The sequence below is a fragment of the Achroia grisella genome, unplaced genomic scaffold, assembly GCF_030625045.1.
Source record: "Achroia grisella isolate CSIRO2021 unplaced genomic scaffold, CSIRO_AGI_Agris_v1 utg1056, whole genome shotgun sequence".
In the NCBI taxonomy this organism is placed as follows: Eukaryota; Metazoa; Arthropoda; class Insecta; order Lepidoptera; family Pyralidae; genus Achroia; species Achroia grisella.
The window spans coordinates 1,700,569-1,725,476 of NW_026712564.1; the positions used below are offsets into that span (position 1 = coordinate 1,700,569).

The following is a 24,908-nucleotide window of genomic DNA, read 5'->3' on the forward strand; positions in this document are numbered from 1 at the left end:
AAGTCAAGTAGCGCGGGATGTAAATATTGGCAAAATTTCGATTGAAAATATACCTATCTCGCTTGTGTGAGGGAATACGTAAGGTCTCTGAACAGAGATAGACAATATACTGAAGAGTATACTTCTTTATAATCTGTTTTCTTGTTCTAGACCCAAAAACATGGCGCAGTCAGATCCCGATGGTGGCGGTTGTGTTAACAAAGCCTTCGATGGTTTGGACGATGGTTTTCAGACCATAGACCTGCGCAACCGGCGTGAAGACAATCCCAATGGACACAAGATATTTCAGGTAAATTTAATAAATTTATTTAAATGTCAAATAAAACAGTTCCTTTGCAAAAAAGCTTACTATAAAATTGAAGAATTCGTTAACGATAATAATGTTTTTATAGAAAAACTTTAAATCTATAGCACTGACAATATTATCTGATTACATTAATAATGAGTGCGTAGCGACTTCTATGTTGATTATCGCATGCCTCTTACTTGTTATACTGTAATTATTTATATAAAAAAAACATCTATTAAAAAGAGCAACACACAAGTTTCTTGCTCATTCTTCTTGTGATGAATCTGCATTCCGAATGAGTGGTAGAATCAAAATATGACTATTTAAAAGAGCTTGTAATGAGTTTATTTGAATAAAGATTATTTCTATTTCTATTTCTAAATTTATTTATTTACACTTAGGGTTTTTTGTGTTATCAACAACTTTTTTTTTCATGGATGATAATGGAATGGTGCACCCGCCTGCGCTAACGGTTTACGCTGGCGGGGCACCAGTGGAGGGTGATAACATGAGCATGAAGTCAGGTCAGTTAGCCCATTGTGACAAATTCATCGAGAATTTACCACCATGGTTTGCAGGAGGTCAACCTGACACCGATTTAATTCCGATGGTCGCGGGTTCGATTCCTCGCACGGCACAAACATTTGTATTCATGAGTATGATTGTTTGTGTCGGTCTGGGTGTTTACAAAAAAATATCCATGTATATGTATCAGTTGTCTAGTACCCATAACACAAGCTTTAGCTAGCTTAACTTGGGTCTAGATGGCGCTGTGTGAATTGTCTTGAAATTGTTATATTAAATTATATTATCTACTAGCTGTATCCGCGACTTCGTCCGCGTGAAAATTAACTTTATTTTTCTAAGTAATAGTATCCTAAGTTACTCCTTATTACATCAGTTACCTGCCAAAAAAAGTCCCGGCTAAATCGGCCCAGCCATTTCAGAGATTAGCCGGAACAAACAGACAGACAGACAAAAATTGTAAAAAGTGTTATTTTGGTGTATGTAGCGTATTTATATTCATATGCATGTAGTAAAAAACGGTTATTTCAATATTACAAACAGACACTCCAATTTTATTTATGTATATGTATAAATGACTTCACACTAGGCTATGCCTGTATCGTGGAGGTCAAAACAAGTGTAACAGTCAAAGTTACATCGGTACGGTGATCGGAGAAATAATAATAATTTTGTGTATATATATTAATATATGTGAAAAGATAATAATAATAATAATGAAATTTTACATTACACTTCCTCACTATATTAAAGGAAGTAAGGTAAATCATACCCCAATAAATTTGATTACAGCTTCGTGTTTCCTCAATAAATGTACTTAATAGAATTTCTCCATTTTTTTTCTCTTAAAAAGGCGCAGTACTTCAGAGCGCCGTGAAAAACGCCTCTTACACGACCACTCTCGATTTCCCCCGAAAGCCATAAATATGGCGCGAATTTAATTTTGTTCCAAATTCAAATTAAAGTCACGTCAAGTTTGGCGCACGTGCGCAGTGGAGTCCCCATGTAGAATACGAATTATTAAGAGAGCATTCCGCGACTGAATTATTTACGTTTTAATGTAATGTGTGTATTTAAAAAAAATACGAGCTGAGTTTCTTGTTGGTTCTTCTCATCTCGAAATCATTCCGAACTGACGCGACGGTAGATTTGACATGTCATAAGAGTCTGTAATAGATCTACATGAATAGAGATATTTTTAATTTTTAATTTTTAATGGTCATTAATAATTTTACGATATTTAAGTACTACCATTTATAGATGTATTTTAATATAAAACATGTTGTTCTTTGCCTCAAAATTTTTATGTAACTGGAAAGTGAATCAAGCTGATAAACATTTGATGTGTAGTGGTAAAATTGTCTATGGAAACGAAAACTCGTTGTGAAATGGTATTTCTTGTGCGTTATCCTTCCTGGGGGTTACGTACAATGTAATTTTAATGTACAATAATAATATGTATTTAATTATAAACATTAAATATATAATTTATTTTTATTTTGTATATACTCTTTATTGCACCAGATACAGAAAATAATTAAATAATAAATTTATTGATTATTACTGATACAAATTATTAAGTTATTATTGTATATTAATAATAATGATATATACATATATTTGAAATAAAACTCTATCATCACAGACAGAGCATTTATGTGTTTATTTTATTTGCATAAAACATAGTAGGTTTATTGGTCTTACGATTTATCTCTTGTATATATTCCTAATGTTGTCTACCATGCTTTACAATTTATACTAAACATTTATATAACTGCTTCTAATCATACGATATTATTTGATATAAGATATGCCTATCTAGGTAATATTTGTTTAGTCTTAAAACTATAGTAGGAATTATCTGAGTTCTTTGCGTGTACTAGACTCCCTCTAGTTTATATATCGTGTCAGGACGAGTGAACCCTCAGTTTGTCGCGTGGGGTCCTCCCGGGCACAGAGTGCGGGCAGTGTCGCCATCCGACCGATAACTTTTGACGATTGCGCGTAATTTAAAAAAAATAATTCTAGAGTTTTCGATAAATTGGAGCACGGCAGATGTGAAAATGGTATGATTAAATAAATACATACATATAATAAATACATATAAATAAAATTGGAGTGCTTGTTTGTAATATTGAAATAACCATTTTTTAATACATACATATGAATATAAAGACGGTACATATAGCAAAATATATATTTTTTTAATTTTTGTTTGTCTGTTTGCTTCTTCCGCTAATCTCTGAAATGGCTGGACCGATTTTGACGGGACTTTTATTGGCAGGTAGCTTATGTAATAAGGAGTGACTTAGACTACTTTTATTTTAGAAAATAAAGTTAAATTCCACGCGGATGAAGTCACGGGAACAGCTAGTCGTAAATAAATTTTATTTTAATAACTTATTTTATATCAGGCATTTTCTGCTAATCTTGTTAATTTACATTTTTCTTAAATATGATCTTCATAGAAAATACTCTAAAGATATTTAATAAGATATTATCATATATAGAGACCACTTTCTAGTATGAACTAGTAGTTCCACGTGAAATTAAAATAAATAGAATTTTCAAAATAAATTAGATAAAATTACTCCTTTTAATATTAGCTATCTGCGTGTGAAAGTCCCGTTAAAATCGGTCCAGCCGTTTCAGAAATAAGCAGGAACAAACTGGCAGAAAGAGATTTTTTTTAATATATTTTTTTTCTACAATGTAAGTACCGTATATACCTTCATATGAATTTAGTGTTTAGTTGCTAATTTGAAAAACATACAGTTCAGTTTTAATAATTTGTATATTATGCATGTGACTTAAAAAAATTATATAAGTAATAAGTTTAAGAAATAACAAAATTACCAGAATGGTTAAAGAATAATAAATTTTACAGTATAATGAATTTTTTTGACAATATATAAATAGCGACTAGAGAGATCCTTTTTTTTTCGGATTACTCTAATGCTGTTGGCCGCAGCTGGCCTTTACAGCTTCACCGGACGTTAGGGGGCGAGTGCAGATGGCACTCCAAACCCGCGGAAGGACTTATGGAGCGGCTGAAGGCCAACTCCTGCCTGACGGATACGACTTTAATCTGAGGGCACCAATAGGGGTTCGAACCTCGGCTCAGGCCGTCGTAATTTCAATCCCCGTTTGAATTGGACGGGGGATCGATCGGAGGGGTAGAGAGATTCTATTTAATTATTTATTATTATTATTTCTTTCTGTATATATACTGTTTTAAACTTGACGCGGTCAGTATTTATATGTATAATTAGTAAAAATCACGGGATCTTACCGTCGTCAGTTTACCCGTGATCATGGTGGTTGAAACACTGCCGAAATATCGGGAACTCAGCAAATAAATATAAAACGTGGTAAGATCCCGTGATTTTTACTAATTCTTTCTGTATAGTTAATTATGTATAATTTTAAACCTTACTATTTTGCATGCCATTACTATGGCTAAACACATGATATTAAGTTTTAATCATCATCTTTTATACTGTGTTTTTGAGCAAATAAATTATTATTATTATTATTATTAATCATTGAAATAAAATGTGAATTAATTTGAGTCATTCTGTGTATTCGAAATTACATACAAATATGTATCACCTCAGTGGTCTAGCGGTTTGATACACCGACTTCGATGATCGCAGGTTCGATTCCTTCCACGCTACAAACGTTTGTGTGAGTATGATTGCTTGTATCGGTCTGGGTGTTTTATATGTGTAATATGTATGTATTAAAAAAAGAATTTACTTATATCAGTTGTCTAGTACCCTTAACACGACTAGATGGCGCTGTGTGAATTGTCCTAAGATATTATTATTATTAACTACAGTTGTTTCGAAAACTACAAGTTTATTAGTTATACTGTGTAATATTATGTTATCTGTGCTTATACCAAAAATAGGAGTACAATCTTGTAGGCATAAAAAAAAACAGGTTCTCTATGGTAACCTGATCAATGTCATTGAACTCGTAATGATGGTAAATTTAATATTCGGCTCTACTGTTTTGGTATAGAAATGCTGGTGATCACAAGAATTAACATATTGTTACATATACATATATACATACATATAAAGAAATATACATATATATATGTAATGTACATATTACATATATTCCACGGCCTCGGTGATCTAGCGGTCGCATCGCACGGTTGTTTTGTATTGATCTGGGTGTTGTCTATATATATTATATATGTATTTACAAAAAATGCATCTAAGTATGTATATCAGTTGTCTAGTACCTATAACACAAGATCTGCTTAGCTTGGGACTAGATGGCGCTGTGTGAAATAAACTGAAGAAAGAAGCTAAATTCGCGAGTTACAGCTAGTATTATCCCTCGTCCAATTCAAACGGGGACCGAAATTACGACTGTCTGAGCCAAAGCTCGAACTCCTAGCGGTGCCCTCAGACTAAAGTCGTATCCATCAGGCAGGAGTTGGCCTTCAGCTGCTCCATAAGTCCTTCCGCGGGTTCGGAGTGCCATCTGCACTCGCCCCCTATCGTCCGGTGAAGCTGTAAAGGCCAGCTGCGGCCAACAGCATTAGAGTAGACCGAAAAAAGAAAGCTAGTTTAAGCTATTTATTTTAAAGCAGGTGAAATTGGAACCAACTGCTTGTTATATATAAATAAAACGTAAGATATGTCTGTACATTGATTGATTGTTAATAACAGTTAGTACACATTGCGTGCGTGTTATTACTATCGAAACAATACAGGGAGCGTAATGAATTAGTGGTTACTACGCCGAAAGGTCATGAGTTCGAAGCCGACATCTAAAAAACTTTGCGTATCATTTCGATCCTGTGATTGAAACATTACTAACAAATTAAATAATTCCAAGAGATGATTGTAAGCTCTCCCTTTGCTGTATTGGATTTAAATATAACGAAACATGGGCATGTCATGTGATGTTCTTTGATGTCATAATATATCTGACTACCCCATACAGCATAAAAGTCATGAAGGTAAGTTTTGTATAGTATATTTGTTATTTTTTTTAATGGATGATAATGCCTGCGCTAACGAATTACCTCGGGGGGGGGGGGGGGGGATTGTTAGTAATGTGGACTAATGACCATTTTACTAGCAATACACTATGTTCGGTTCCCCCTGGAAACCATCGTGATAAATTCTTGGTTAATTTGTTTACCCTCTGGAAGCCACTGTGGTAAACCTGTGAATTCGCCACGATATAATTTTCTTGATTATATCCCCCACCAGGGTATACAGTTTTTTTTATGGATGATAATGGAATGTTGCACCCGCTTGCGGTAACCCTGACGGGGACCAGTGGAGAATGATACGAATGAGGTCATGTCAGTTAGCCCATCATGATAAATTTACTTTGAAGACTTCCAGGGAAACTGCGTGGAGTTCAACCTGACATGGTACATTGCTAGCAATAGGTTACCTACTAACAATAACCCACATAAAGAAGACTCCATGTCTATACAAATAAGATATCTATGTATTTCTACCAGTTTGACGACCGATGGTCGCGGGTCAGATTCCTCGCACGGCACAAACATTTGTAGTCATGAGTATGATTGTTTGTATCGGTCTGGGTATTTTCTATGTATAATATGTATGCATTTACGAAAAAAAAATCTATGTATTTGTATCAGTTGTCTACCTATAACACTAGCTTTAGCTAGCTTAACTTGGGTCTAGATGGCGCTGTGTGAATTGTCCTGAGATTATTGTTATTATTATTATAGTTGTCTAGTACCCTTAACGCAAATATAGGGGATCGCGTGGAGGTCGACCTGGCATGGTACATTGCTAACAACGAGGTTATCAGTCCACATTACTAACAATGCCCTTCCCCGCTTGTTTATATTACTATTCGTCCGTATCATACCCTTTAATTAGGTATATCTGGCATGAAAGGAAGACTTACTTGATTGTCTGTAATTTCTAGTTAGGTTCCTCGTGTCTATTGACAAGATAACAGCCTGGTATATTGACAACAAGACAACAAAATGGAGAGTCAAATTGGGTTGGTTATAGAATTTATATTTAGACTGCCTCAATGGTTTAGTGGTTTACACACCGCTTTACTTTCAATAATCGCGGGTTCGATTCCACGCACAAATATTTGTATTCATGAGTGTGATTGTTTGTATTGGCTGGGTCAATGTGCTCCCTTTAATATGGTTGAGTGCAATGATGACTGGCCCATCCGTCATACACGAGAACGGGTGCTGTTTGTGGGGACTGGTCTGTTCAGGTTACACTGATTAGAGTTTTTACTTTTACAATATCATATGCTGGTGGTCACTCTATTCTCCCAAATTTGAATTTAGAATGAATCTGTATTATTGAAACATATACAACATTTATTTAAAAAGAATACGAGTTTCTTGTCAGTTCTTCTCATCTCTAAATCATTCCGAACTGACGGTAGATTTGACATATCATAAGAGTCTGTAATAGACTTATATGAATAAAGATATTTTGAATTTGAATTTGTATCGATCTGGGTATTTCTTATGTATATTATGTATGCATTTACAGAAAAAATATCTATGTATTTGTATCAGTTGTTACTATAAAAATATCCGATGTATTTATATTTATGTTTAGATGGTAGAGACGTATATATACGTCTCTACCATTGGAGTGTCTGTTTCTAATATTGAAATAACCATTTTTTACTACATGCATATGAATATAAATACAATACATACACAAAAATATATTTTTTTAAATTTTTGTCTGTTCCGGCTAATCTCTGAAATAGCTCAACCGATTTTGACGGGACTTCTAGTAGGAGGTTACTGATGTAAGAAGGAGTAACTTAAGCTACTTTTATTTTAGAAAATTTTTTACTTCAGAAAAATAAAGTTGATGTCCACGCGGACGATGTCGCGAGTACAGCTAGTCCAACATAAAAAAAACATACAGCATTACCACTCCGGTCATAGCCCCCTTATTTAGTCTACACTAATGTTTACATGTAACTTCATCGATTTGTAAATTATTTAGACGGTTTTGTTCTCGACCAATTACCTTAGCTATGGGGCGCGTGAAACCATTAGGTTGGAATTAGATTGAAAAGCTACGGAAAAAAATAGTATTAAGACAGTTTTATTAAGACAATTCCGTCAGAACAATCCGCAATATTAAATAATAGCAATAACTCTAATTTTGTGTAAGCGCCATCTAGTCCCAAGCTTGTTTTGTGGATACTAGACAATTGGTAAAAATATTTAATATATTTATAGTCTCGTAAATACATATATAATATACATAGAAAACACCCATAGATACAGTAATAATAATTTCAGAACAATTCACACAGCGCTATCTTGTCCTAAGCTAAGCAGAGCTTGTGTTATTGGTACTAGACAATTGACATATACTTAGATGAATTTTTGTAAATACATACATAATATAGACAGAAAACATCGAGATTAATACAAATCAATACTCGTTTGCACCATGCGAGGAATCGAACATGTGACCATTAGAAGTAGAGCTGTGTGCTAAACAGCTAGACCACCGAATTCTGCCTATTATAATTATTTAAAATTTAGTGTTTCTTTTATTACAACCTGATTAAATGTTATACGGGTACAGAACTAGATAACTGATAAAAATACTTAAATATATTCTCGTAAATACATACAAAATATACATAGAAAACACCCAGATCAAGACTGATACAAACATACATATAAACATCAAATCGAAGCCGCGACCATCGGAAATGAAGCGGTATGCTAAACCGCTAGATCACAAGACTGTCGCACGTATCTATTCATACAATACTCTAGTCAGACATCTCGTATCTACTTGATCGGCTAACAATGCCCAGGATATTGGGTGTTGTTACCGTATTGTACACTCAATGGATCCATTGTACGACTATGTACCATACGTACATAAGGTTAATGACTGGCATAAACTCATTCATGTAGTGTTGATATCTATATGACAAATTAAGAGTAAAAATTACTACATAAAAATCAGCGCTGTATAAATCACAGAGGACGTGTTTACATCAGCAAGAGCTAGGCCAGTATAGGCAGGAAGACAGGATACATAAATTGCATCCAAGTATGTATATCAGTTGTCTAGTACCCATAACATAAGATCTGCTTAGCTTGGGACTAGATGGCACTGTGTGAATTGTTCTGAGATCTATTTAAAGAAAGAAGATAAATCGCGAGTTAAAAATAGTATTATCCCCCGTCCAATTCAAACGGGGATCAAAATTACAACGGCCTGAGCCAAGGGTCGAATTAACGATCAGACTAAGTATCCATCAGGCAGGAGTTGGCCTTCATCCGCTCCATAAGTTCTTCCGCAGGTTTGGATGGCCGTCTACACTCGCCCACTATCGTCCGGTAAAGTTTACTTCAGTAACAGCTAAAGCAGCTCCAAGATAGTATCGAAATTAAGACGGCCTGAGCCGAAGTTCGAACCATATACCCTTCAGAGTAAAGTCGTATTATATCCGTCTGGCGGGAGTTGGCCTTCAGCCACTCCATAAGTCCTTTGCCGAGTTTGGAGTGCCATCTGCACCTGCACCCTATCGTCCGATGAAGCTGTAAAGGCCAACTGCGGCCAACAGCATTGGAATCCTCCGAAAGACAGCTGCTATTGCCAACTTTGTAGCTTTTCTTATGACAAACGTGCATGGCAATAGTAGTACATGCACGGGATTAAATATGTTATATGATATGTTTATGGTATATCTTATATATAAAATTCTCGTGTCACAGTTTTCGTTCACATACTCCTCCGAAACGGCTTGACCGATTCTCATGAAATTTTGTGAGCGTATTGAGTAGGTCTGAGAATCGGCCAACATCCATTTTTCATCCCCCTAAATGTTAGGGGTAGTCCACCCCTAAATTTTATTTTTTATTTTAACAGCTAGTTATATATATATATATTTTATTCATATTTATCTATAGCTTTATATATAGTGTATGTATTTGTATATGTATGTTTACATGTACTTACTTTTATTAAATATATATTATTTATGACATGGGTACTATTTTTCTTATTGATTACATTTGCAGTTTTTCTGCACAACCTGTGTGCAGAAAAACTGTAGGCGGTGCGGTTTGACTGCTAGAAAATGCCGTAAGGCGTAAGTAAATATGTGCTTTTACCTTGGTATTTTGTGCATTGAAGTTATATAAATAAATAAATTTTAATTTAATGTTAGACATAAACACTTATATAAGTAAACAATTCTTCTTCGTACTTCTTGTGATGAGTCAGCTTTCCGAATGAGCGGTAATTAAAAAATGTAATGACTATTCAAAAGTGCTTCAATGTAAGTTTATTTGAATAAATGATTTTCTATTCTATTCTATTCTATTCAATATAAATGAACTGGCTTTTAAAAAAATGGATTTGTGTACTGAACTAGACGGTAGGAAGGAAATATATTAACACAAAAAACTTGTGCTAGAGATCATATCATCACACCAATTTGTTTGTCACAAACTATTCTTATTGTTCCATATGATTCATAACACAGTAACTACCACAATCGGAAACGCCCACAGACCCAGCGGTGACCACTGCCCCTGTACGCGCATTAAATCTTTATTTAAGCAGAAACTGTCAAATTCCATGTCTTTCCGGTTATTAATCATATTGTTGAGATACATATAATATTCGAACCTAGTTATAGTGACTACATATTCGGTTGCAGACGAAGTTATTCGGTCAATTATTATAAAACTATCGTAAGATTTATCGTAGAAAATTAATACGGTAATGTCTATAACAGTGCAGTATGATATATGAAATCTTTCAAGTAATGTTGCCGATTACTTGAATCCACTACATTTGTATCCAAAGTAGCTGTACCCGCGCCGTTCGCGGAATCGGAATAGTAACCTTGATCAAATAAGTAAAAAATATTTAATAATCTAAGTCAAAAAAGCCAAAGAAAAAGTTTTATCATTCTAGCTTCAAAAATGGCGTATTTCCACGTAAAATATCATCCCCTATTTTATTTTACCTACTTAAGGTTAGGTAACATTTCTACAAACTATGAATAACATATTTATTTATATTTAATCAACAGCCACAAAATTGGTTTCAAGTTGCTAGCCTAAAAATGATGATACTTCCGTATAACCCTTCTTCTCCCCTTTCAACCCTTTCTCCTTATTTATATTTAATCAATAACTTAAAAAATAAGTAATTTCATCTCTCTTTTCAACTTCTTACAACCCTTTTTTTTGCATTAAAAAGTAGCCTATGTCCTTTTTGAGGATCTAGACTCTGTGTACCAAATTTCATCGAATCGCTTTAGGAGTTTTGGCGTGAAAGCGGGACAGACAGACGATAGAGAGTTAGTTACTTTCGCATTTGTTATATCAGTAAGAATTTCGTATCTGTGTTCGTTTAGAAGAAGAATTCTTCCTGTCTTCCTCACATCGGATAAATAGCAGCCTTTGAGCGTACGCTATTTCACAAGAGAATCGGCTTTTACGCCTATATGTGTGACTCGCTGTTCCCGCGACTTCGTCCGCGTGGAATTGAACTTTTGTTTTTATACTTTAAACGATTTTTTCTAAAATAAAAGGAGCCTAAGTTACTCCTTACTACATCAGCTACCTGCCAAAGAAAGTCCCGTCAAAATCGGTCCAACCATTTCAGAGATTAGCCGGAACAAACAGACCGACAGACAGCTAGACAAAAATTATAAAAAATGTTATTTTGGTGTATGTACCGTATTTATATTCATATGGATATAGTAAAAAACGGTTATTTCAATATTACAAACAGACACTACAATTTTATTTATACGTATAGATATATATAGATGAATTGTGTGTGTGTGTGTATGAGAGAGGGTGTGTATTAAATTAAAAGTGTAATTGCGTATTATTGGTATCATATATATGAATGATCTTTGTTGCAGCGTGACGCGGAGCCGGAGGGAGAATCCGCTGGTGGTGTCTACCAGGACGAGGACGACAGTCTGCGGTGTGGCTGGGGCAGTTTGCGACCCAAATGGCTGCAAAGGTTCCGGACCGCCAAGTGGGCGCTCTTCTGGCTGTGCTGGGCTGGCGCCATACAGGGTAAGTTTATGTTCTTTTGTCTGGATGATGATGGAATTCTGCTCCCGAGTTTAGTAATGGTGTACACCGGTATACCTGTGAAAAATAGGATTAGATTGAAGTCAGAAATTATGAGTGTATTACTATATTCTTTCTCAATTACATTATGATTTATTTTGATTGAGTGTCTAAAATTTTTAAGTGAAGCCGGGGCGGATTACGGAAGATAATGGAATGGTGCACTCGCCTGCGCTAACGGTATACGCTGGCGGTGCACTAGTGGAGGATGATAAGATGAACATGAGGTCAGGTCAGTTAGTCTATCGTGTCAAATTCACAAGAACCTCATGCTTATCACCACTGGTACCTTGCCTGCATAAACCGTTAGTGCAGGCAGGTGCACCATTACGTTATTATCCATAAATAAAATCATATTTATTATATCATGTTTGGGTTAAAATATTTCTGGATCGCAATAAAGAAATATTATTATTGTAATTTTTTAACAACTTTCTGATGGCAGATGAAATCCGGGTTATAATAAAAAAAATGGCTGAGTAAAAGCATAATAATAGTGGTTGCAGCATGCGTTCGTAATTAATTATTCACGAACAGATTTGCGTTTCACCTTGATAGCAGTTTTACACGTACGTAGGGTTGCCAAACCGTACTCTAAAACAGAGTAGATAGATAGATCATTTTTTATTAACCAATTACAGACACAATACACACATGAGTTACAGGAAAATACAAAAATTAATAAAAGAAATGTAGGTGACTTTACGTGCCGCAAAAGTGAAAAGGCAGCCAACTCGGCATAAAGGTACAGATAAATCTGCAGCGCTGATATTCTATTGGCTCCTTTACTTACATTATATTTAATTAAGAGTATTATACTCTATCTTAGCCCGGAAGACGTCCACTGCTGGACATAGGCCTCCCCCAAAGATCTCCACGACGATCGGTCGTGCGCTGCTCGCATCCAATGCCTTCCAGCAATCTTGACCAGATCGTCGGTCCACCTTGCTGGAGGCATTCCCAGCCTTCCGGGCTGCGATGATGATGATGATGATTGTACTCTATATAATATAGGCGTATTCTATAATCTATAACACTAATTGAGTATGCTAAAATATTCTTTTTTTCTGACTATACTAGTGTCAATGTCAAAAACCATGAAAAGTTACAAAAAAAATACCAGTTTAAAAACATAAAATACATGATACTCTTTGTTTGTATGTGCGTACTCTTTATTTAGTTTCTTCGAAGTTAGATATACTCTATATCTTCTTGTTAAACATACAATGAGAGTCACTGGCAGTTTTTATATTCGTTTATCCATATCTAAATATATATAACTCAAAGGTGACTGACATAGTGATCTATCAACGCACAGCCCAAACCACTGGACGGATCGGGCTGAAATTTGGCAAGCAGGTAGATATTATGACGTAGGCATCCGATAAGAAAGGATTTTAATTAATTCTACCCCCAAGGAGATAAAATAGGGGATGAAAGTTTGTATGAAACTTTGTCAATTTTAAACCGATCGGGCTGAGACTTTGTATACATAAAGCTATTAGGACGTAGGCATCCCCTAAGAAAGTATTTTGATAAATTCCACCCCTAAGAGGATAAATTAGGTGATGAAAGTTTGTATGAAGGTACTGTAAAGCCGCCGAAGGTACTGTAAGAAGTATTATTATTAGGTATAGTTTTTACCTAATAATAATACTTCTTAACGCGAGCGAAGCAGCGAGCAAAAGCTAGTGTAAAATATGAGAATTCTTTTTATACAATTGTTTTATTATTACTTCTGTCATTGCGCTCTGCTATAATAAACGTCTATACACGCATCTCTATTCTCTATTTTTATTCATTTTCGACTCTTCTAAATATGAGCTGACAACCCTACGCGAACGGTATCTGGTATTGTTACACGATACCGCATATTACATGCATATTACTTGCACGATGTCATTTATATGAAATTATTCGAATAATAGAAACTAGAAACCGATGAAAGATATTTTCAACCAAATGATAATAATGATTGGTGCAATTATATTTTCAGTGTTCTTTCTGGAAGTTTCAGTGTTGTTTCTAACTTATACCTATTGTTACTGGAGCGGGAACATAACTACTATTTTAATAAAAACCAAATACTAGTAAAAATGTGTATTCTTCCCAAAAGGGCTTACAGCGAGAAGTAACAAAACAATATTAGTTCGTCAAAAGTGACATAAAAATAGATACAAAAAATATTAAGTTTATAAAAAGAATGGTAGACAAGCTGCCAGTAACACCTATTGTATTAATATGTATTTTGAGTTATTTATCTATTACCTACAAATAAAAAAAAAAGTTTGTTTAGTTTGTAATTTTAAATTGACAGTTTTTCACTAAGTTAATATGAAAGTGGAATTAGAATAAAATAAATAATTTAAAAACATTTTATCTACCCGTCAGTTTGTTCTTGATTATCTCTGAAATTGCTGGATCGACTTTCACAGGACTTTCGCTCGCAGATAGCTAATATTATAAGGAGTAACTTAGGCTATGTTTATTTTAGAAATTTTATTTATTTTGATTAAATATATACATGGTGACCTAGAGATAGCTTTTAATTATTTAGTCTCATTAGAATAAGCCAAAGAAAAAGTTTCATCGTTCTAGCTTCAAATTTTACGAATTTACATGAATGGTTTTATTTCTTATTTTGTTTTACCCCCATAAGTGTAAAATTTTACAACCTTAAACTGTCATATTTATTTATTCAACAGCCAAAAAAATAAGTTTCAAGCTTCCAGCTTTAAAATAACCTGGACAATTAACATAGCGCCATCTCACCACTGTAAACAGAGCTTGTGTTATAGGTATCTACTAGACAAGTGATATAAATACTTAACAATTAACAATTTTTTTGGAAACAAATAATATTCATAGAAAATAACCAGATCGATACAAATAATCATACCCGCGACCATCGGAAATAAAGCGGTGTGCTAAATCACTAGACCACCGAGGCTGTCAAAAAATGACGATACTCCCACACTATTAGTTACTATCGCATTTATAATATTAATACGGATATGTATATAGGTATTGTAGACATTCACTATGACTGATTTCCTCTTATTAATTGTTTAACCAGTTGGTTATATATTCAATATTTTTTCTATTTGAGTATTTAATAGAATTAGTGCTAATTGGTGGTTTGTATTCACACACTTAAACTTAAAAATGTAAAGTAATAATAAAATTATTTAAAAGAGCAACACGCAAGTTTCTTGCTCGTTCATCTTGTGATGAGACAGCTTTCCGAACGAGCGGTAGATTAAAAAATGTAATGACTATTCAAAAGTGCTTCAATGTAAGTTTATTTGAATAAATGATTTTCTATTCTATTCTATTCTATTCTATTCTATTCCCCTATGCCCTACACCCCACAATCAGTTTAGCGAACAAATCGACGTGCAAATCTAGTTAGCCACCCTCCGGAAGGTCTAGTTTGTGTTTTTTGTATGAATTATTGGATTTTATTATTTCATTAACCCTTCCGTGTGTTTGTTCAGGTCTTAAATGTACCCTTCTTGATGGAACTCAAGTGTTTGGACAGCACGGGCGCAGAATTAAGTTAATAAATTATGTTCCCCACGAGATGAGTAAAGATGGGAATAAATATACACATTAAAAGGCGGAAGGAATTTGTTTCGAACTAGCTAGAGCCGCGGAGTTGTCTGCGTTAGATACAGCTTAGCCGCTAATTATGAAGCTATTTTAAATTTTTTAAAGATAGAGTTGAATTTCCTATTTGGAAAATATACATTATAACATTTTAAATAACCTCTAAAAAAAAGAAAGAATGAATAAAAAGGAGAGTAATAATTATTTAAACCGTTTCTGAGATTTGTTCGCAAAAACAGACAGAAAATCTAACAACTACGTTTGAATACGTTGATGAAGAAGTTTATATATAGGTACCTATATATAAAAGTCCTTATGTTTATAACTTTTTCTAATATCTTCTTTCTACACCTACATCTATTTTTATTATATGTTAAGATAAGTGAATGAATATTGTAGAAGCCTAGGTGGTTTAGCGGTTTAGCACACCACCTTTCTTCCAATTGTCATGGGTTCCATTCATCGCACGATATCTCAGACCTACTGAATATTCACAGAAAATTTCATAAGAATCTGTGTAGCCGTTTCGGAGGTTTTTTTTTTTTATGGATCATAATGGAATGGTGCACCCGCCTGCGCTAACGGTTTACGCTGGCGGGGCACCAGTGGAGGATGACAAGATGAGCATGAGGTCAGGTCAGTTAGCCAATCGTGACAAATTTACCAGGAATTTATCGCGATTGTTTCCAGGGGAAACCGCGTGGAGGTTAACCTGACATGGAACATTGCTAGTAATGAGATTATGAGTCCACATTACTAACAATTCCCTCCCCCCCTTCGGAGGAGGTTTGTTACAACTGTGACAGTAGAATTCTATATATTAGATCAAAATAAGTCCATTAGAGATACTGTTAACGGTAGAATACATCGGGATAAGATTATAAGCGACGTTAATGGAGTTTGGTATAATTTCCCGTGGGAGATCCCGCCGCGGGATCGCGATAGCACTGCATTCATCGTCCGGACCACTCCGCTATTGGGTGTTACCTTTCCAACTAGAAAATAGTATACGTTTGCTATTACTATGTAATATTATATTATCTGTGCTATTACCATTTGTGTAAGAATAGAGTTCCTGAAAATATTTGATATCTGTATCATTACATAGTATAAAGTCGCTGTCGTTATCTGTCCGTCTCTATGTATGCTTAAATCTTTAATACTACGCAACGGATTTTGAAGCGGATTTTTTTATTGATAGAGTGATTCAAGAGGAAGGTTTATATGTATAATATATGTACACCCGTGCGAAGCCGGGGCGAGCAGCTGTAAGAGAGAGAAAAAATTTTATGACTATATTTATTGAAGCTTTTCACATATATAGATAGAAGTATTTAGTGTTGTGTTACCTTCCTAACTCGAAAATAGTATACGTCTATGAACCATAGTGTAAAAAGAGAGTTCCTGAAAATATTTGATATCTATATTTATTGATAAAGCTTTTTATCTATCTATCTAAATAGATAGGATCCCAAAAGCCTTTGGTTCGCGAGTTTGAATTAAATAATACTAAATTTAAAACTATTATTACCAAATAGTACTAATATCTCGATTTTTACTGTACTTGGGAAATCCAAAATATAAAAAAAAAAGAATTTTAGGGGTGGACAACCCTTTATTGGAATATGAAAAATAGATAGTATCCGATTTTCAGACCTACTGACTATGTAGATATATAAAATCTCATAAAAATCAATCAAGTCATTTCGGTGGAGTGTAGTAACTAACATTGTGACCTAAGAATTTTACATATAAGATGAGAGTTGGATTTTCATAGGTTTGTAAGTTTAGTAGGTAGGTATTTTAACTTTTTATGTACATGTAATTTTTTACACAGAAAACATCCAGACCGATACAAACAATTATAATCATGAATACAAATGTTTGCAGCATGCGAAGAATCGAACCCGCGACTTCAGTTGTAAACCACTAGATCATCGAGGCCGTGATAACTCATATCATAGTAAACCAACCCGCTCACCCCTAACATCCCCCTCATAATCGGATATTAGTATAAATACTGGCGGCGCTAAATTTTATAAGCCCCTGATTTGTGGTATTGCACCCTTTGAGGATGCCTCATTTCGTTTATTGCAATATTCGCTAATATTCATTACGCTCCCCCTCCATGGTACTGTACGCAGTACTTAATAAACGATAATTGCGTCGTTACAATATTAAATTCATATCTGTTAATTAATAAGGATTTTAAAGGTTATTTATTACTTTAATGCTGACGTTAAGTTTGTAAAAATATCGTTGCGCGGGATTCTCTATTGAAATAAGCCAGGATGTGGAGAAACACCCAGACCGATACAAGCAATCATAGTCATGAATACAAATATTTGTACCGAACGAGGAGCCGAACACGCGACCTTCGGAAGTAAGGCGGTAAAACGTGTAATCTAGAAATTATTTAGATAGGAATGTCTGAAACTTCTGATGTTATTAAATTATTACATAGTGTAGAATAAAGTCGCTGTCGCTGTCTGTCCGTCGCTATGTACCATATGCTTAAATCTTTAAAACTATGCAACGGATTTTGAAGCGGTTTATTTTAATAGATAGAGTGATTCAAGAGGAAGGTTTATATATATAACACATCTACACCCGTGCGAAGCCGGAGCGAGTAGCTAGTATTAAAAATAATAGAAAATTCTTTATTAAAATAAACTGAAATTTAAGCACTTTTGCATAGTTCTACTTATATTATTTTAATCTACCGCTCGGAAAGCTGTCTCATCTCAAGAAGAACGAAGAAGAAACTTGCATGTTACTCTTTTAAAGAATACTTCTAACATTACATTTTGAAATGTGTGAATACACACTACCAATTAGCACTAATTCATTCATCATCATCATCATCATCATCGCAGCCCGGAAGTCATCCACTGCTGGACATAGGCCTCCCCCAAAGATCTCCACGACGATCGGTCCTGCGCTGCTCGCATCCAATGCCTTCCAGCGATCTTGACCAGGTCATCGGTCCACCTTGCTGAAGCCTTCCCACGCTGCATCTACGTCCACGCCACTTGAGGACTTTATTGCCCCAACGGCCTTCTGTCCAACGAGCTATGTGCCCAGCCCATTGCATTAATTCATTAGGGTCAAAATATTAAATACACAATAATTTACTTAAGTAACTAAATAATATTAAATCAGTCGTGAAGAATACAAATACACAACATTTACTAAAGGCTTCGCAGTAATATTACCTGTTGTTGCAATTCGGGGCCATAACTCGTGCGCGGCTGCGAGTTAACGTGGATTTATGGACAAAGTAACTTTGGTAACACCCTGTATTAGCGGAGCAACATATTTTACTCATATTTCGACCACTATCAACGACTGTATTGTATTATTTACTAACGACTTACCCCGGCTGTGCTTAGGGCGAATTTGTAGGGATGTCAATTGTTTTTTAAATTAATATACGGCTATATTAGCACTAATTCATTCATCATCATCATCGGCCTTATTACGGCCTCAGAAGTCAGGGACTTCATAAATTATTTGTAAAAGATATGTAAGAAATAAATTATTATTATTATTCATCTGTAGTTTTTTAAGGGATGATACGGTATATATTAGCGTGGAACCAGTTGAGGATGATAAGATGAGCATGACGTCATGTCAGTTAGTCCATCGTGGCAAATTCACCAGGAATTTATGACGATGGTTTCAAGGGGAACCCGTGTGGAGGCAACCTGACGTGGTACATTGCTAGAAATAGGGTTATTAATCCACATTACTAACAATACCCTACCCTCAACATCCTGTATAAGCGGCGGCAATACATTTTACTCATATATAGACCACTATCAGCTGTATTGTATTATTTGCTAACGGCTGCCAAACTGAAGAGGAAACGCCTCTACACATCCAATGTGGTTATAGCCCATATAATCTCATATAATATCTGCTTTGGAAAGTTTACACTCTATCCTGAGGTGATAAAATCGCTCCTAAGAATCTTTAATTTTTGTCCCTGAAGGGTCTAGGTAGATTATTAAAATTACTAATATTATTAATGACCGTGAAAGTTTGTGAGTATGGATGGATGTTAAACTTTATTTTCATTAAACTTTACTGTAATATAGCTCATATCTCAGAATAACATATAGTATATTTAATGTGGATGAAACTGTGGACACAGTTATATATAAATAAAATAAACATATTGAATGAATATAAATATATGAATAATAATAATGTTCTCGTTGTATGAGAGACAAAAATACTGGTCTGCTTATTATAGAAATTGCATCAAAGCACTCTATATAGATTGGTTTCGTTTCCGTAAAACAAATTAATATAAAAGCCCGAATACTCAATGACAGTTTAGAATTCATTTTCGTCTATATGTCACGTGATGGCCAAGTATTTATGGCATGAGTGTCTCCGGGATCATAACGGGTCTTATTGCATCATATTCGGCAGTTGCAATAATGCGAGGCTGCGGTCCAGCGTCTTACGGGGCCATTCACTAGGATTACCAACTGTGCCGATTTTTTTTTTCTTTTTGACAATTCACACACCACCATTTAGATCCAAGTTAAGCTAGCTAAAGCTTGTGTTATCGGTACTAGATAACTGATACAAATACATAGATATTTTTTTCGTAAATACATACATATTATACATAGAAAACACCCAGACGGATACAAACAATCATACTCATGAGTACAAATGTTTGTGCCGTGCGAGGAATCGAACCCGCGACCATCGGACGTAAAGCGGTGTGCTAGACCGCTAGACCACCGAGGTCGTCGATTTAATTGGGATGTCCCGATTTACGACCCACATGTCCCGTGTCCGAGGGTTTGGTGTCCCACCAAATGTCCGACTTTCAACATGTGTGTATATATTTCTTTTAATGGATGATAATGGAAGGGTTTACGCTGCTCGAAAAGTTTACGCTGGCAGGGCACCATCTTGATAGATGAACATTCAGGTCACTTAGCCCATCGTGATAAATTTACCAGGTATCGTGACGGTTACCAAGGAAACCAGGGTTGACTTCCACATGGTGTCGTGCCCTGTATGCATGTATTTGATTTATTCATATTCACCATATTCGTAACAAAATGAAGTATTTAAAAAAAAATTCCCGTATGACTGTATCAGGCATTCCAATTTTTCCATTCAAATTTTTTATCCTAAGAAAAATATTATTAGAGTTGGCCCATTCTCTACAATACTGACGTCCCAAAATATTATAGCCGATAATGCTAGGGGAATATAAATGGGGTTATATTGCTAGATTGGTCTTGTAATACCCTCATGGTAAGTATAGATGTTTCGGCACTACTGGGTCTAAATTCCATCCTACTATAGGTCAATAATAGTTTGATAATCTGTGGCTTTGCTATTCCAAGGTGTTTGATTATGTCTGTTCACTTATTATATTATACTAGCCACTCGCCCCGGCTTCACACTTATGTACATGTATTATACATATACTCGTAAAACTTCCTCTTGAATCACTCTATCTATTTAAAAAAAACCGCTTCAAAATCCGTTGCGTAGTTTTAAAGATTTAAGCACATACTAGCTACTCGCCCCGCCTTTGCACGGGTGTACATGTATTATACATATAAACCTTCCTCTTGAATCACTCTATCTATTTAAAAAAAACTGCTTCAAAATCCGTTGAGCAGTTTTACTGGATATCGTTGCATTGCGGACCCAGTGTTTCTGGAAGACTGTCAGTTGACATAGGCAAACTTGATGATACATCTCCAAACCATAATGAAATCTCGTCTTGAAGGGCATCTAAATAGTTGGGAATCATTCCTTCCTTCCGCCAACTTTATTTCTTGGCGTTTTCCGAGTGATTTTACTAATTGAGGTACAGGAACATTATTTATAAGTCTTAAAAGATTACTTGTTTTAGTAATTATATCTGATAATGTAATAACATTTATTATTTTATTTAACCACCTAAACACTTGTTACTTTAGATGTTTATATGAACTAAGTGCATATCTCTGTATATTATAATTTACTAATATAGTTTATAAGCTGTTTACTAACAGAATATTTATATAATCCGAATTAAATAATAAATAAATAAATATCATTCTCCTTAGTGATAGATCCAGTGGCGTCTTCCATTTAGACTATATCATAAATATATCTATACACTGCTATTATGCCTAAAATATGTCCCAATAAACCCGCACTTACCTTATTCTATTATTCATTATCCAAGTATCCCCACACCTTACCCCATTACTCGTAGTTTCGCAACTAAGTTAGTACTAAGTTACTCTTGGACAACAGGTGTGCTGAGCCTCGCCGGCGTCGCGTCGGTCCATTTAACTTTAGACATTTTTATAACCGTTCATTTAGTTTGCAAATGGATTTAACAAATATATTATGCAGAATAGAGCGCGTCGTGGCGTAGTGGTTAACTACTCTTACACCAATGACTGTGAGTTCAAATCTAGTAGTGTGTCAATTTGTGACGATGATGATGGCAACTGTAATAATATTATCTATACATATAAATAAAATTGGAGTGTCTGTTTGTAATATTGAAATAAACGTTTTTTACTACATGGATATGAATATAAATACGGTATTTACACCAAAATAACATTTTTTACAATTTTTGTCTGTCTGTCATCTGTTTGTTCCGGCTAATCTGAAATGGCTGGACCGATTGTGACGACACTTTTATTGGCAGTTAGCTGATATAATAAGGAGTAACTTAGGCTACTTGTATTTTATTTGAGTAAAATAAAGTTAACTCCATGCGGACGAAGTCGCGGAAACAGCTAGTATGCTATATAATACATAGAAAATATCAAGACTTGTATAAACAATCACAGAGGCTGTCAAATTAATTTGATTTGATATCTGCGTTTCACCGGAAAAAATGCAATATGAATTTCACTTACCTTCTGTGCTTCTGAATAATATCTTAATCAAAAGTTAGACATGTTCATTTACACACGATAATTAGTTTGACACCTTTGCTTGAATTAATTAAAAAAGTTTCCACCGCATCTAGGGATGTTCCAGTAAATACTCGATACTTTTAATTCGATACCAAGTTTATTTGGTATCGAATCATCTTGCTATACTTATTCGGTATCGACACGAAAGGGCTTGATAACTAATGGAAATATAACTGTATTTTGAGAAACGAAATGATATGAAATTAGTCTATACCTGACGACTTCAATAATGAAATCCAAAATGGAGTACATTTAGATTATTTTATAGTCCTATAAATTTATTTACAAGGTATAAGTATTTATATAACACGAGCTTGTAGCTCACCTGATGGTAAGTGATTACCGCCGCCCATAAGCTTCCGCAACACCAGGGGAATTGTAAGTATATTGCCGGCCTTTTAAGAAGGAATAAGCTCTTTTCTTGAGGGTTTCAATATCGTAACGGTTCGGAAATACCATGGCTCGAAAGTGATTTCACAATGCGATTGTTCGTGGCAAAAAGTTCCTGAAATGTGCGCGGTAGAAGAGCGTCATTCATATAGATTATGAAGATGGTATTTTAGTTTCAGCGGGTAATGAGATAGTGAAATTTAGCAACTGGTTATAATCCGAACAATTACTCTGAACACTCTCCGTAATATATGTAGAAAATGCACAGAGTAGTAATGTCTCTCCGCCACTGAGTTGAGTCTGTTACCAAGACGTTTCAGTATTTTGTGGATACTGGATACTATCGTTTTTTTTTTCTTTATTGGGGGATTTGGTATATTCTCAGGTAGTAAGTACCTAAACTAATAACTTCTTATACTTTTACCTAACACAGATCGATTGTGCTCGCCCTTTTTCAACTTTCGCTATATAGACCCGTCAGGGACAAAAATTGAGCATATTCTTAGGAGTAATGGTTATTGTCTCCTAAGGATAGAGTGTGTACTTTCTGAAGGAGATATTTCGTTTATGCATGAGTGGGTTACAACCACATAGGATATGTAGTGAATTTTAATTGAAAAGTATTTAGGAATTTAATTAGTAATTATCGATAACTGAGTATCGGAACATCCCTAGACGTACCTGGGTGCAGACAAGTTGCGGCCGGGGCGAATTATGGGCTCCTATTTTTTGTTTTATATCTCGCCCCTAAATTTTAATTACATTGTAAGCTGCTGTTTCATCTTGGACCTGACACCTTCAGAGGGTGATTTATGACGGTTTTATTTGTCGTCCTGAAAAATTACGGCAACAAAATTAAGGAATGGTTGCAAAAGTTTTCTCGAAATTAAATCAGGTGGTTTAACGCTTCGGTGGTTTTAGTACACCGCACCGCTTTACTTCCGATGGTCGCGAGTTCGATTCCTCGCACGGTACAATCTTTGTATTTATGTGTGATTGTTTGTATCAGTATATGTGTCTTCACATAGAAGAACACACACTATTACGTATATACATAAAAATATTTAAGTATTTATATCAGTTGTCTAGTATCCATAATACAAGCTGTGCTTAGCTTGGGATTAAATAGCGCTGTGTGACTTGTCCTGAGATATTATTAATTAATATTGTTGATACCTTAATGAATAAAATATGACATTCTGTTTTAATAATATATAGTATTTAGTAATAAGTTTTTATCCATTCGTAAAGTACCTGCTTTTTAGTATTTGATTTAACAAATGTTTTTTATATTATTTTAACTAATGATCGTTGAAATTCGACCATAATTAATTTAACATTCAGTACGACTATATACATATACATATAATGTTAAAGACTATAGACATATAATATTAAAGACAAACAATATTAATGTATTCTCAATTTCACTTTAACAATAAAGTAAAGAGTATATATTCGTGTATGTTAAATATATGGTAGTCCGTGCGATATATATTTTTGGCATATTAAAAAAAAAACATTTTATACTCCTCATCCTTATAAACTACTAGCAGACTCGGCCACGCGTTGCTGTGGCCACAGATAACATAATATTACATACTGTGGCTAAGGTTCTTGAATAAAATAATATTGCGACTATAAATTAAGATGTAACCTATCCTATCTTTCAAGTTAGATCAAATTGCACACAATGTGCAAATCAAATTTTCAATCGGTTCAGTACTTTAGGAGTCCATCGCGGACAAACAATGTGTGAAACTGTGTATAGGGCGCTGGGGTGGGTGCAGCTAACGATGGTGGTAATTAAAGATGCAATATGTAAAAGAATAGTATATTATAAACATATATGTAACAAACTATATGAAAGCAAGAGCAATACAAGGAATAATAGAAAGGAATAACAAAACCATAGCAACCAATATAAAATATAAATGTTTAAAAATAAGGAATAGTCGTACCAGCCAGCGGCCCGAATGTAAAGAGTCCTGTACAA

The 24,908-nt window shown here is 34.7% G+C and overlaps 1 protein-coding gene across 1 annotated transcript in view; it reads left to right on the plus strand.

Annotated features, from left to right (window-relative positions):
- LOC131849639 (uncharacterized) overlaps positions 1 to 15,564 on the plus strand; it is a 37,803-nt gene extending 22,239 nt beyond the window's left edge. Inside the window, exons 2-4 of the mRNA XM_059199782.1 lie at positions 151 to 289; positions 11,732 to 11,891; positions 15,446 to 15,564. Coding sequence (XP_059055765.1) covers positions 161 to 289; positions 11,732 to 11,891; positions 15,446 to 15,564 — 408 coding nt within the window. The 5' untranslated portion in view covers positions 151 to 160. The remainder of the gene's footprint in view (positions 1 to 150; positions 290 to 11,731; positions 11,892 to 15,445) is intronic.
- The last annotated feature ends 9,344 nt before the right edge of the window (positions 15,565 to 24,908 follow it).